At 40.7% G+C, this 16,083-nt stretch overlaps 1 protein-coding gene across 7 annotated transcripts in view; it reads right to left on the reverse strand.

Moving 5' to 3' along the window:
- adgrl2b.1 (adhesion G protein-coupled receptor L2b, tandem duplicate 1) overlaps positions 1 to 16,083 on the reverse strand; it is a 94,436-nt gene that overhangs the window by 38,666 nt on the left and 39,687 nt on the right. For all 7 annotated transcript variants that reach the window (XM_078263950.1, XM_078263951.1, XM_078263952.1 and 4 more), the window contains exons 3-5: positions 8,640 to 8,853; positions 4,722 to 4,831; positions 256 to 1,056 (exon numbers count right to left, since the gene is read on the reverse strand). In XM_078263950.1, coding sequence (XP_078120076.1) covers positions 256 to 1,056; positions 4,722 to 4,831; positions 8,640 to 8,853 — 1,125 coding nt within the window. The remainder of the gene's footprint in view (positions 1 to 255; positions 1,057 to 4,721; positions 4,832 to 8,639; positions 8,854 to 16,083) is intronic.

Raw genomic sequence — 16,083 nt, forward strand, 5'->3', positions numbered from 1 at the left:
ATAAAAAAAAACGGGTTTCTGAAGAGGAGCAATCCCACTAGGACCTATCCCTCATTCCAAGGTGAACCTGGAATTTCTGTCTAAAAATGAGCCCGTTCCCCAAGACTAACACAACCCTCTTTTCTCTATTACCTCTGAATTGCATCCAAAATTAAAAGGCAGCCATCTGTGACATGCCATGCTGCAACGAAACAATACATCAATTAGAAGAAAAAAAACAAAGTGAATGAAACCAAAAATGGGAGCAGCGCTCACCTTCCGCAGGATCCGGTGGCCCGAAGTCCAAGTCGTAGCGCAGGATGTAAAAGTTATTCCACACGTATAGCTGGTTGTCTCTGGGGTTGTAATCCACAGCAGTGATGTACTGGTACTGGTTAGGGAAGAGGATGTCAGTGTACTCGCCCTGGCTCAGCTTGGTATTGTAGATGTAATCAATTTGGCTCCTGCTGGCCTCGCTTTCGTTCTCTTCGTAGGTCGAGCGCACCACGTGGAGCACGCCGCACACCATAAAGGCGTTAGAGGCAGAGCGCTTGTCGTACGCTGTCTCCCATGTGGCCTCAAAGCGGAGAGTGTATGGGTTGAGCTGGCTCACCACAATGCGGCCATTGTTCTGCTCCGTGGCGTAGATTACCCATAAGCCCCTCTCGTCTACTGCTAGGTCAATGTCCGTCTTGCCACCCCAGCGGTAAGGTGAGGTGTCGTGATAGTTGGCATTATTAACAATAGCCTCGCCACTTTTGATGCGAGTGCGCAGGTCAAACTTGACAATGTTGCGAGTGCGTTCCTTGTTGAAGAAGATAGCCCCATCGTAGGCCACAAAGCCTGTCCCGTCAACACGGTGCGGCAGTTTATAGGTGGTGGTCTGGCGACCATTTTTGAAGTCCTCCAGAGAGGCGTACTCGATGAGGGTGTCAGTGCGGTACGGAGTCCAGGGCATGAAGAAGACTTTGTCACCGGCCTGCAGCGGGTCTTTGCACCACGACCCCGCTTGCTGCTCTGCCTCAAACAGGAAGGTGGTGTCTCCTACACCCTTCAGAGTCCCGGGACAAATGAAAACTAGTGACAGAGAAGAGAGTGAAAGAAAATACAGTAAGGTAAAATATTTCGAACGTACGTGACACATTTGACACGCATCATTCTTGCTGCTGTACAACAACAGTACGGGATAAAAAAAGATCAGGGATTGTGAATTTGGAGGAATGTTTTAACTAGTGCTTTTGTACTATTGCTAGTGGATAGGGAAAAAATAAAATAAACGGACGTGTCATAGTGATTATTCGGAATAAGAAATGTGTGTGACGTTAAGAGAACTTGCATCTCAAGGGTCTGCTGCTACATCCTAACAGGGACAAAACAAAACAAAATGTGAACAGAAAGGGTAAAAAATCCTGCAAATAAAAGACATGGGAAATGGGGGAAGTAGAGTTCACAACTTAAATACCAGCCTGTCTCTGACGTCAAATGCCACATGAACAGCTGGGTATATGGACACACAGCACATGCATTCTAACATGACTGAGGTCATAAACCAAAACGAAAAGGGAACAGACTTCACCTCTTGTGATAAGAATGAACAACAGGTTGTCAATGGTGGTGGCGGCAGCAAAGCAGAGGTAAAATGAACGTGGAGGTTGGGGAATAGATCGAACAACATTGGTAAAGGATTTTCACTAGGCTACTTCTATGGCAGAACACAAGAGTAACCACTGATGGGTGAGGGAGGCCGTGGCACTGTTCCCATTTAGACGGTTTTAAATTAATTGGTTCTGGCTAAAAAGGGACACAATGAATTCTTGTTTTCCTTTCAAACTTTTTTTTTTTGTCTGTGCCAATCTCACTCAGCCATCACTGCTATTTCACATCACGTGCTATGGGTGCAGCAGAAGTTGGGCCAAGCAAACTAAGACTGACAAATAAGAATATATATACACATAACTAATCATTCTTCAAGGGTTAACAGAAGTGCAGGGCAAGAGTCCCTGGAACAAATCAACACCGAACAGTTGGTGTTTTCTTTCAAATTGCGAGGAAAAAACTACATCCGTTGACAGTGGATGTCATTTGAAATTCTGTTCTGAAATTCATTTGGACTCCATGGGTGCAAACAATCCTCCTATGGGTTTAGGAATTGACAGGAGAGGCAATCAGGAGGGGGAGGAGACGTGAGGGGAGCTGTACTCAACACCACAGAACAAGGAGCCAGGGGGAGGACCAGACCACTCATTTACCTTTTTGCTCCACTTCTATTTCAGGCATTGGAAAAGAAAGCATAAAAGAGTGCAAAAGGGAGAGAAAGGTTATCATGAGTCAACTACCAGGTACAAAAAGAAGAATTAGCTGGAGGATATGACCATGAGATGAACTGCAGGGCTGCTTTGGGAAGAAGAGCTCGGAAAAAAAAGTGTTTGTTAGTGAAACGGCTGCTCATCCTAGGATATAAAAACAGACAAGTTATGGCTGGAGACAGGCTATGTGCCATGAATTCCAGTGCGTTTAACTTTTGATTCCTTCTTAGTGCTCAGTCTTTAACTGCCAACAAAATAATGCATTGGCTGATGTAAAAGCAGTATAAATCCCTCTAAAAATGCTTCTCCTAAGTGGCAAGAAAAAAAAAACCATCTCCTGGTCATATTTAGATGGATAACATTCTTAGAGAAACATCACTAAAGTTATTTTTGGCATGTATTGACTGAGGGTAGAGTTTATTCAAACTTTATAAACACAAATCAAAACTCGATTCCAAATTTGCTCGGCCACACACGTAAAACATGACACGGTGCTAATGTTACAAACTCTTAAATGAGCCAAAGAGCGCAACAGCACATGAGATGACTGATGAGCAGTCGGCCTAATATGGAGTTTCTTTAGTGGACTGTTGAAGCTGCATAGACTCTGGGTGGAGTGGGGGAGAGGCTGGAGACAATATGTGAAAGATTAGAAGTTGGTAAAAAAGCACAGAGGTTAGTCGGGGGGGACAGGAGGTGAAAGGGAGGTCTGTTTGAAAGAAGAGGAAAAAAAGGGTGAATATTTCTGAAGATGTTTACAATTCATCAATTTAAATACTAAGTACTTTCACAGGCAGGAATGAAGCCTAAAGCTGCTCTTATAAACTACTCTAAAACACCCTTTTAAAGTAGATTAACTCAAATCACATACCAAAGACAGGGTTTAATATAGTGCCAGTTTTAACCAACTCTACAGTACATTTAATTAAATCATGTTCACAGAGAAACACTAAAGCTGATCCGTGACAGACTACAGGAATTTGGTTAAACTTTTATGATTATTATCACTTATGCTGTTTTACAAGTCTCTGTAGTATGTTTCCACAGGACATTAGTGGACACAATGTACTTTTACTAAACTAAGGCTTAAAATGTACCCATTTCTTTGTAATATATCCTTTATTGTGTCAACAAAATGCACCAAATTGTTATTAAAGCTATACAAAGGGTCAGTTCACCCAAATTACAAGAAAAAAACATGTTATCAGTTACCCCTAGTGCTATCTAGTCATGCATATAGTTTTGGTTGTATTTGCCCAGGTTTGGAAATATCTGCCTCTGAGATTTCTTCCACCACCCAAATACAAAAGAGGTGAATGGAATTTTGTTTGTGCTGTGAGCAGCACAAACAAATATAGGGACGAGTTCTTAAATAGAAAGTTATTCCAATCATTTTTTTATGAGAGAGTCCTTTGGATTATCCAGAGTAACAGGAACACTGTTTCTGAAGAAGATGTTGCTGTTGAGATTCATTGAGAATTTAAATTTTCTAATGTTGTGGGCACCGCATACTACAAACCACAAATTCCATTTACTTCTATTGTGCTCGGGGCAGACATCTCACATCTCACACCTTGTATCTTGTATTAAATGCAAATGTAGTATTGAATCATCTTATATTTGAATGATTTCTAATCCCTTTCCGAATCTGATTAGGTTTAACTGTCAACATTTTTAAATAACTAAAGTTATGTATAACTTAAACTCAAAGATTTGATTTATATCTGTTATCACTTACACTAAAACACTACAGTTTTATTGTATAACCGTTGTATCCTACTTTATTTAACACCTTATTTTTACAACTGGAGAACGCTTCCTGATGATCGAAGTTGGTTTTGTTGAACTACAAAAACACCTAGTCTACTCGCAGTCAAAGGGTGATGATTCTTCTCCCTCACAAACAATCTTAGGCTGACACTAGCTTGTAAAGAGCACATTAACCAGAAAACAACAAGAAGTTTGATTTAAGACATTAATAACAATATAAAATGTAATTTCCCATTGCAGGATTGATAAAGTACACATTATTCTTCTTCTTCTTCTTATTATTATTATTAATAATATGGTCCAATAAGAATGTCTTGGGTAAATAGCCAACCGGGAACTAGATCATAAAAGGAAGCAGCTATCAACACCCAAACCTAAAGACGGATATCTCAAAACCTGCCCAAATTAAACCAAAACTATCTGCATGGCTGGATTCCACTGGAGGCAGTTGAGACCAACCCTTTTTAATGACTGCAACCCTTCAATGCATCAACTTCATTTATCATTATTAATGCTAGTCTTCCGGTTGAAGTATCATCTGTAAAAAACAGTTACACTTGCAACTGAAGAGTATACAGACTGTGGTTACAGCTCATCTGTCTAGTCTACAGACACTTAAAAACACACAATAAGAGTTCAGTATGAGATTTGGATGGCGATACTTACTATAGGGAACACACTCATACTGGACCTCTAAGTACTTGTAGGTGCCAGGGCATGGATCAGGAAAGACATCAGAGCCAGTGACAACCACACACTGCGTACGGTTGTTGCACCTAGAAAAAAAAGATTGACCAGAGATTTCATCATGACTACCCACAGCAAGAGCACTCGGCAAAGACAACATTAACAGCACAGAGTGGGGGGGGAAAGTGCATAGTTACAGCTACAAAGAAATTGATGAAATCCCAGCCAGGACTGTCACATATGCATTCTAGTTTAAACCTTGGCAAATAGAGAAAGGAATGAAAGCATTAAGGACGTATAAATAATATAAATGAATGTGATAATGAATAAGCGAGCAGATAAAGGCATGTAAGGAACTAGCGATGGCATTTCCTTAAGAGCGTCTTCATACCACTATTGAAAGGGAAGACGTTCATTAAAGCACATAAAACAGGTGGCGGTGACATGCGTGTCGACTGGAATGGTGGCCCCTGGTGAAACGGAGCAGCTCCTCTGTGTGTATGCGACAAACAGGGCATGAATGTGTCTTTTTTTTAATGAGAGGTTATTGTACGAAATAATGTCCCTCTGTTAATTAACAGTCGGATGTGTGAATTGCAAAGTTAGTGTGTGTGTGTGTGTGTGTGTGTGTGTGTGTGTGTGTGTGTGTGTGTGTGTGTGTGTGTGTGTGTGTGCAGATGTTTCTGGTTACAAAATCAAGTACTGTATAGAGGGAGAGGGGGGGGGAGAACAACAGACGACTGAGTTTGTTTAAATACTGTATAGGGTGAAATTGGCTCCACTTCAATCAAGTTCTCTTGAGGCCGAGGGATTGAGAATAATGTCAGCAGTAACAGAAGCAAACAAGAAGAAATTGGCACCAAAATAGGACATTCAACAATTTGCAAGCCTGAGATAAATATTTCAGAAGGTCAGTAGCAGTCATGCAAGTTGGACATCCATTTCAACATTGGACATGACTTTCAAAGAATCATAAGTAATTCAAGAGGCTTTTTGTCGCTGCCAAATGGGATTGTGCTGCAGAAGAAAGTACTGTACTTGTGTACAATTTTCGGATACTTGTCATTTACTTAACATTTAACATACATATTTTACATTAGTTATTTATTATAATGCATTCTTATGTATTATTATGATGACATTTATATATATTTGCTTCACTTCAACCAGCTACAATATTAAATTGCTGCTTACATGTTGATGCATCAGTGATAATAATAAAATTCATATAATAATACAGACCTTAAATGAAGCCATTCGGCATTATAGTTGCTTTTACCTTTGACTATTAATACTTAAGTGTTTTTAATTAAGTACAACTTTTAATGCAGAGTTTTTACTTGTAATGGAGTTCATTTTTTTGCTACTTTAACTTAAACTCACATTTAAAAAAAACATAACACTGACATATTATCAACTCTTAAGTTGATGTGGCTAATGTGTTTGCAAATAATTACCTATTTACACATCCAGAAGATACAGAGCAATTTTAGTGTTTCTGTGGAGTTCTGTTTCTGGCCTAGTGATGACTGTAAGTCCAATATATTCACTCTCTTCTTAGCCCTGTTTTGGTATCTACCAACTCCTGAAGGAAATATCTGGCTCTTAAGCTGCTAAATGCTGCACTATGTTCACCAGCTAGCCGCTAACTTTGTCTGATGTTGCTGGTGCTGAGCAGGTAGCAAACAGTCAGTGTATCAGCACCGATTCAAAGGCCAATATTCGCCTTGTTGACTGCCATCGGCCTATCGGCAAATAAGATGACCTTCACCCATAGCAGCGTTTATGGCAATGTTTATCTGTTGTGTGACATCAATTTTGAGCTGGCTAAATGTTGTGTTTATTTTTTTACATATCAAAATTGGTGCAAGTGTTAATATGAAAATATTGATTAGTGCATCTAAGTAAAAAATCAAAATAATTATTCTGCCACTGCTAATCTTTCCACATTGCAAGAATTCACTCGGCGTTTATTGTACTGCAATTTTTAGATGCTTTGGAGAAAAGGGAGGTGTTGTTGCTAAGCATTTAGTCACGCTTCCTCTGTTTTAAACTGCCGCTGAAATCGTTGCATGTAATCTCTATTGCCCTGAGCACATCTTATGGTTGTAAAGTGTTTGAATCCTGCTTCCTTTCTATCCAAGAGCTGCACCTCTGACCAGAAAAAAAACCTTTATTCAGTTAGTTTCACTGAGTCAGAGAATCGGTGGCCATTGAAATGAGGTCATGTAAGTCAACAAAACAGCCTTATTTAGATTATCTTCTTGTGTTTGTTTTTTTAACCTACACTAGTAGAAAACAGAGAGGTAGAGGGAACAAGGTCGGCAGAGAGGGATGTCGGACATGCCGTCCATTTACAGTACATCTCTGAGAGAATGATCACCAGAATATTAAACAACCCCAGTAACCTGCGTTGCCATTAGTTCCTTGATACACTTTTCATCAAGACACTTGTTTTTGTCTACAATCAAACATTTTACTTGACAAAACACTTTGATGTTGTTGAAAATCAATCCAATTGATTCCAGTCTAGCTGCTTTTGTTGTGAAAAACGGGTTGCTGATGAATACTTACGTCGCAATTTCCAAACCAACAAAACTGCCACTCTGTGTGGCAGACGTCCCACTATTTATATCTCCCCAATCTTGTTTAATGTGTTTTTTTATCTGTCCGTGGTGCTATTGCCTTTTGTTAATCTTCCCCGACATTGGCAGAGAGCTGTGTCTTAATGTGTTGCCGGTTAAACATCCTCCTTGTTTTAGTTTGCTGCAGACTGAAGGAGGACTGATTACGGCCTCCCAAAGCTTTTTGACTGCTTTAACATCCCTGGTTATCACATCAACTTTAATTACGGTCAGGAGCCCATTTCCTCTGATCTGAATCATTAGAATAATTCTAGCTGAGGGCTTGTGGTGCAGAGTCTTCTCAAAGCTTTCGCTCACACACTGCCTCCAGGGAATCTTACATGGAGATAAGTTTGAAGTTCAGCTCCAGCAAGTGAGTGTCTGACTTGTCAACAGATGTGGTGCACAATGTAGTAGGTTGCAGACAAACCAAAGGGCATGGACACTGTCAGCGGCGTGTTACTGTACGAGAGTACTGGGACTTGGCTGTAAATTCAGAAAGACAGAGTAAGACAGGAGGACTTGATCTATTCCTGGGACTATTCTGTAGTGATGTACCTCATGGGAGTAAATACAGACATGAATGAGGGATTTAACCCAAAGGAGTACGATGGTGGGTGGTGATGCTCAGAAGCTAGCCTAAGGGGGGGTAGGTTAGGAGAGCAATGCATTAGAAGATGAACTGTGCTGGTTACTATTTATGAATAGTTCATCCAGTGCCCTTTAAAAATACACACCCCTCTAGGGGTAGGCAGCAGTTGAGTTGAAGTGTTGCTGTGCTGTCATTTGACAGCACAGCAGTATCCTGTAAGAGGGTAACCAGGATAAAAGGCATGATGATGGGCACTGCTCACTACCTGAGGCAAAGTCACTTCAATCCAGTACAAGTATTTGAACAAAGCAAGCCTAATGTTCCAAATAGGGACTTAAGAGGGTGTTCATGTGACTTGCAGTCTCTCTGAGCTACACTGATTACGACTTAAACAGCAGCAACAACACACAGCTGGTGTGAAGAGCTCTGCCACATGGCTGCGCCCCAGTGTTTCCAGAATTTCAAAACGCCACCTACATAATGTAGTCAAAATTGAAAAGGTGTGAAATGTTGATTAATTGTCCGGTATGTACGTGGCTGCACGAGCGGGGTGATAATTTAAACGTTTCTTTTGTATGCAGATATGTTAGAGGCAGCAGAAGAAAAGAAAAAAAGGTCCATACTTTGCCAGCTCCTGGTTATGTTTGTGAAATAAGATCCCTCCTCTCCCCAGTGTTTTACCTTTGTGATATGATCTTGTAGGCATCGGGGAGGTAGCAGTTGACGTTCTCCATCTGGAATGGGTCAGCGTCACAGATCTTGTCATCGGTTCGGCCGTAGTTGGCCGTCTCGATCATAATGACATCACTCCCCGGGCAGCGGAGATCAATTGCATATCCTTCACATGAGAGCTCCCTCCTGACCAGCCCGAAAGGCAAGGCCGCACGGATGAATCCTGGCAGAGGCACAAAGACAGAGACAAAACTTTTAGAGAAATAATAAAATTAAAAGGATCACTGCTGCAATACAATAAGACCACACATCATGCGGTAAAAATCCACTGGCACAAAATAAATAGGCAACGGCAGTCCAATGTTTACCACAGTTTTAAACAGACGAGCCATTACACGCGATACAGGAATGGAGAAAGACAAAACAATTCATCTCTCCATCTCTCTGTGGTCTTGGATGTTGGCTAAGACATCAAATTGAAGTCATTGGAGACCAATGGTAACCTCATAAATTCTTGAGCAAACACTAAGGCTACAGAGCATCAGGAAGGCCTCCACCTAGAGAACATCCACCACGGAGCCAAACCTATCTGGACCGAGAATAGTTTGTTTTACAGTCGTGCAAGCCCCCTCATTTGTTTCTTTTGCTTTACTTGCTCTGTAAAGAAAGATAGAGAAAAATTCAGAATCCCAGCAGAATGGAGTGTAACATAATCCATTTTTCAGTGTCGGCGATCGAAGAGTCTGGAGTCCACACAGGAGGAAAAATCTATACATGGAACACAGCAGATGGGAGCGCAGCCAAATAGCTCTACTTTTGAGAAAATTAACTATTTCGCTCAAATCTGTCCACCCACTTTCAGCAAATTACAATGAAATAGGTTATTCTTCTGTATTTCCTTTTTCTAAATACAGATATGCAGATTTGCAAAGAGAGAGAAAAGCTATACAAAAACTGAAGAAATTAAGAAATCCTTTATCTGAGGTTAAAATGATCCAAAGTAATAAAAAAAAAAGAAAGAAAATGTCTACAATTCTAAGAAAACAATTAGGTAAAATCTAACTAGAACATGCAAATGTGTTTCATTTAAGAAGTGCAAACAGAGCGCTGCATGAACCGTCAATAATCGCCGTTGTTTGCAGCACTAGTAGGTCCCTGAGGGGGCAGCTACCATTTGTATTTTCTGCGCTGCTCTCTCCTAATTAGCCCTCCTTTCAGCCTCTTGCCTTTTCCATGCTTCCCATTGGCTTCCAAGCATTGTCATGTACTAACACTTACCACCCCGGGTTCACTTTGCCCCCTCACTCTAATTATCCTCACACTTCTGACAGTCAGGGCCTGACACAATTAGCATTGTTTGAACTGCTCAAAGTTGAAGTGGTTCCGGCTTGAAATTCCTACCCTAAAACCCCCGACCCAAATGTCTGCTAGTCATTTCAGCCTGCTGTGCCTGGCTCACTTATAATGATATTCTATGTCAGTCTGCACATGTCATACTAGCAAACACAGACATCTGTGAAACATTGTTGAGAATATAATGTTGGAGTCATCTCATATTAGGAGAAACTTCTGCACGCACTAGTAGCAGTAGCAGTATAAGAAAATATGAAACTAACGGTATAATTTATCTGGCATTCGGCCACTAGACATTTCATTACAGTGCCATGATCTGTCTAATGGCCAGTAGATTCTGCTTAGCTGGACTGTTTATCACCTCATTAGGAGACGTCAGTGTAGCCGAACCATAAGTGGAGGGCTGTGGGGTCACTCCATCTATTCCAATAACCACTACAATTACCCAAACCTTTCAGAAAACCTGTCCAGAATGGTGGATGATAAAACACAGAGTGGAGTCACCGGCTTTACTGCGAAGACTAATGATCGCCCCGCCTGCCATTCCTCATGGAAGGAGTGACGGGTTTATCACGGCAGCATACAGAAAGAATGCATTTCATGGGGTTTTAAAATTCTGAGCGGAGAGAGACTGTTTTCCGGCTAAAACACCCTCACTGAAACACACATGCACATGCCAGCTGCCTTCCATGATGGCATGCTGCTGTCAACGGAGGTCTAGCGATTGATCGGGCCTGTGCCTTGCTGGCCTGCTCCTCCCTCGCCTGTATAGATGCTGTATCTGGTCATAGGCTAACTCTGTATCAATTATGGGGAGTATCTCGACTGTACTGGCAGCTTACAGAACAAATTGCTTTTTATCCAAACTGCGTATAGTCTCGGTCTCATTAATGACTGTCTTGTCAACTTGTAATTGGGCAAGTAATGACACATTTGTCCAAAAAGTTAAAATATATATAAAGGAGATTTTTCGCTCTGAAGGATGAGAGCTGAATTCAAACGAATATATTTTTGGTTTACTTAACTAGATGCTGCTTAAGATTTTAGGATTTAATCACAGCTAAGAAAGAAAAACCTTGTGACAACAAAGATTTCTGGATGTAGGTATTCTTCTGTGTGGATTTTCTCGGTTTAAACAAGTTTTGAGAGATTTTGGAAAAGAGAGGAAGATTGTTTGTGTGCACAAATGTCAATGTCTTAGGGAGGTATGAAAAGCTTTTCATCTTGCGTTCTGTGCTTTGTTTGACTGCTCAACTTTGCAGCAGTTGAAGACTGCGACAGAAGGGCACCAGCTGCAGGGAAAACGGTGTCAGGAAAACTGCAGGAAAGAATCCATAACACGATCCAACGTGTGTGTAAAAAGAAGAAGAGAATGGCCTGCTCTCTCTGTGTCTGTACCTTGGATTAACTTTACATTACACAATCAGTGAGGGAATTGAATAATGTTTTATATGACCACTTAGTCAAATTGCCATGGTAACCACTTTGACTTAGCTATAATTGGCTGTGATCCCTATTCCTGGCCTTGTTGACACGAAGCCTTATCATGCATTCTGGTCAGTAAGTGACTGTGAGGAAAGTAGCTTTATAGATTCCTCCCCCTGACCTGCCTGCTAAGCCTTCTTTTGAACTGAAATATGTTGCATTCTGGGAGTTTCTCTCTTTTTTTTTCTTTAGTTGACAGCCTATTAATTCACTGGCGACAATCCCTCATAATACATATTTTGTTTTCTATCAACACCCTTGAAATTGGAAGTGCTACTGTGGCTCAGATGGGCACATCTGAAACCATCCACAAAGTTACACTTGGTGGCTTTTAAAAACCCTGGAGATGAAGCGAAAAGATAATTGAGGTTTTGGTGTCAAGATATTGCCATTTGGGGACTGCATGCGCCAGACCATAACACACATGTTAAGGTTCATCTTTGCTGCTCTATGCGTTAGCAGTTGTGGCCAACCTTTAACCCTACAAACTCCACTGCGATGGTGGGAGAAAGAACTGGAGGAATGTTTGATCAGTCCAAAAGAAAAAAAGAAGTGGGCCATTTTTGGAGGGTAGACAGAATGGCGAGAGCTGGCACAGACAGAGAGCAAAGGCGTTGGTTGACGCTTGTCATCCTCCATTAAGGTTCTTTTGATTGGCCTTTGTGGTCCTAGAAACGGCAAACAGCTGCATGCAAATGGCCCTGTTTCCCCAAGGCTGGCCCCCATTGTTCTGGGCTTGGGTTTGACAGAGACGCTTTCTCTGCAGCATAAAGGAGGGTGTAGCCTTTAGTCAAATAAGAGTTCCCCCACCGTGGTCACAGCAGGAGTACTTCAAGATTGTTTGTCTTTTTATGTTGTTTTATTCCCGATATTACTGGTAGCCAACATCTTTGGAAGAAAGCGCAGATCTTAGAGTCAAGCTTTTCCTCTAACAGCGGGGGATGCCTCCATAATCCAATATCCGGAGTGACAGTGGTCTTACAGCATGTTTTGCTCTGGTGAAGATTTTCAATGGGAATTCATAAAGTATGATAACAAAATGAAACACACATTTTAAATCTTAAGATTCGGGAACAAAGCATCATCAATGTTTCACCTCTTTTTTCCAGCTCCTTTGTTCTTTACTAACTTTTTTTTTTTATCCAAAAGACCATTGCAGTAAACATTTTATGTATTAAATAAATCACAAGTACACTTTACTGTCCATGCACATGCCTTTCAACTGACAAAACAAATACTACTACTAATTTGGGTTACACTGTACAAAGAAAACACTCAAAATTTCCATTCCCACATCCCTAAATTTTTAAGGCATCCAATGTTGCTGCTCAAAATGTGTGACTAACATTTACAAATGTAGTACATGACCGCCCATCAGAAGTGAGAGTCACACAGGACCGAGGTGGGAGATGAGAAAAGAGATTTGGGATTCACAAAATAACACCTTCTTTTCAAATACAGACAACACCCCGAGAACTCCCTTACTCTGCCACAAGGGCTCATATTTCATTTCAACCGTCAAAATGCGGTGAAACACTGGAAATCTAGTTGGACATATGGCACCATTTCCCATGACACTTTAGTCCCCGCTCTAGTCCACCTTGCTGGGAATTGTTTCTAAAGACGGTGTCAGGCAAGACCACAAACCCCAGGGCTACACCCTCCTTTCCCAGACAACTGCTATAAGACACTCTTGATTACGATATAAGTATTCTAAAATAGAAACTGGCAATATAGGAGTCACATAGATAGAGTCCATTTGAGGTTAAATGAAGCGCTCTGAGTCATATCTCTTTTCTCCTGATACATGAATTCAGTAGAGCCACTTCACATTGCAAAGAAAACATTTGTATTTATGGCCATGACCTTTTCTCTGATTCATCTCCGGAATGTTTCTTGACTTACAAAAAAAAAACAGTAGGTGGAAGGAGAGAATCACATGCTCCACCTTGACGCATGTCTTATTGAAGGGGTTTAAGAGTAAGGATTTGTCATATTGCGAGTGAGATAGACCCTGCTGCTGCCTCTAAACTCCTCAGGTGGGACAATTGAAGCAAAGCTTGATCCTATAACCACAGATGCAGAAGTGGAAGTTTTCTCTTTTAGGTGAGCTGGAAGAAATTAAAGCGAAATCCAGTATTCTCATAATCCGGGTGCGATTTGTGAAAAAAACAGAGGGGGGGATGTTTTAAGATGTTTTTATTAATGAAAATAAATCACGAATTTCAGAACTTGAACTTCTTCACTGCATTTGCAGTAATATTATATATATATATATATATATACACTAGCAAGAATAAATGTGATTTTATATATATAAAATCACATTTATTCTTGCTAGTGCATGTGTGGAATGGGCCGATTACTTGGCCTGTGGCATTGCTGCTTGTAGCTTTCTCCAGAACAATTTTATCCCAAAATAACTTACATAAGGCCCCCAAAACACTTAATATGCAACCCCACTGTATATTTCTGACTAAAGGCCAGTTTATGCTTCTGCGTTAAATCGACACCGTTGGTACGTACGTAGGTACGTGGAGATACAGACCCTACGCCATTGCCTGACGTGCACCTCTCAAAAAAAATTAACTACACGTCGCAGCGTTGCACGTCACTTGGCTGTGGCTTGGTAGCGTTGCATTTCCCCCTACTCATTTCCTGGTTCTCCTCCATAAACAACATGAAATCAAGGAGAGGGTTAACTTTTCCGGCTACAGATTTCCGACCGTGGTAAGAAAGCACAGGGGAGACACTTGTTTGTCCCACTATGCCTCTAAAGTCCACACAATCCCCACGCATACACAAATGCTGGCCCTGATATTCTCTTAAAGAGATCAACGCACAAGTACAAACTTCAGGCTATTTACGTAGGCTACAGCGAAAGCTCTGCGTGGAGCTTCCGCAGAAGCATAAATCCCGCTTTACTGTGTACTTCTACTTCAGAGGAAAACGTACTACTACAGGAAGCCAAGTTTGAAGTAGATCGGATGAACAGTTCTCGAGATATTTGAAAGACAAACATACACACACACACACGCACACACAGAGGGTCCTCAATTTTTTACTTAGATTTAATATTTTTACTCTAATAGCCTATCTTCAACTTCCTCATGCGGACAGTAGGGTCTGTGATCATACAAAACAAAACATGCAAGAATCACATCCCCCTTCCAACACCATGCGAATCGTTAGCCTGTAACTCTGGGTTGTTCCGTCCTTGTTCATTTGAGTCCACCTGGGACTGTGAGTTCCCCTGAGGCTGGATGTTGCCCTTCATACTACCTGTGGTATAATTCTCAGTTCTAGCAATTCTAGGATTGTTTGTGACAGTCTTGTAAAATACGATGCTATGCTGCTATAAACCTTTTCATTTTTCCCAGTTAGCTAGCTATAGTTTCCACGCTTAAATATTACATACCTAATTGTGCTTGGTGACATTCTGAAAAGCTGTACATGAAGCAAGGCTAATGGAACCAGATTAAATAGGTAAATTATCCGCAATGTCAGTTCTTTCGCACTGTATACTGTTCACGCGTTTTAAAACACTTCTATTTTAGGTATATAATATATGGTCTATTGGTGAAGTAGCTTTGATCACTTTGAGGGGGGGATACATTTTGTCCCCATCAGGGATAAAAATAAAGAATTATATAGAATTATATAGACCACAACGGGAGAAATCCCATGCATCCCCCCGGCAAATGGCACCGTGCTCATAAATGTGTTTATTACCCACTACTGGGTCATGCTAACTTTGCAACTTCATTGTAAAGATTCAGGGAACACAACTCTGGCATAACAATTTATATTAGAGTAGCTGCACAAGTCTCCTTGAGCTTTCCAAGTAAACTTAAATCATATAAAATGAATACTTTTAACATTTTGGGTAATATGCTTAGTTTTTTTGCTGAGAGTTAAATGAGGAGATTGGTACCTCGCTCATGTCTGTGCGGTATATGAAACTAGCAGGGAGTTAGCTGAATTAGCGCAAAGACGGAAAATGGGATACAGCTAGCCTAACTCTGTCCTAAGGTAACAAAATCTAACTGCATTTTACATTACTGAGCAATACCTTCAGGACATTTTGTAATGTCTGTTTCTTTCTGTGAAAGTCTAATCATAATGATATGATCAGTAAAAAATGCAGATGAAAAGGTAAATTGCTAGTTGGCTAACAAAACAGCTAGCTTAACTTGACTAACTACTTGGCTAGCTACACTAGCTAATCCACAGGGCTACTGTCTGTGTTTTAGCCAGACTGAAAAACAAGCGTTTGAAATAATTAGCGTAAAGTTAAAATTATTTGAAAATTTTATTTTAGGAGGCTTGTGCTGCTCGTTCCCCAGTATAGCCTATATTGTTTGTCGGAGTCACATTTCCTAAATCGCTACAACGGGTGTAAAGTTACCATGACTCATTAGTCAAAATATTACGAGAGTGATGACCCAGAACAAGAATAAGACCCAATTTGAAAAATAAACAGAAGTGTCCTTTAAACATACATACCACAATGTACACAAATATTTGAAATGCACAGGCTTTTCTATTTTGACATCTGAAATTACGCAACTTACAGAAAATTTTTACATTTTTTCCCCAACTGATACACAGTCGA

This window comes from Sander vitreus, chromosome 12 (assembly GCF_031162955.1).
Source record: "Sander vitreus isolate 19-12246 chromosome 12, sanVit1, whole genome shotgun sequence".
NCBI lineage: Eukaryota > Metazoa > Chordata > Actinopteri > Perciformes > Percidae > Sander > Sander vitreus.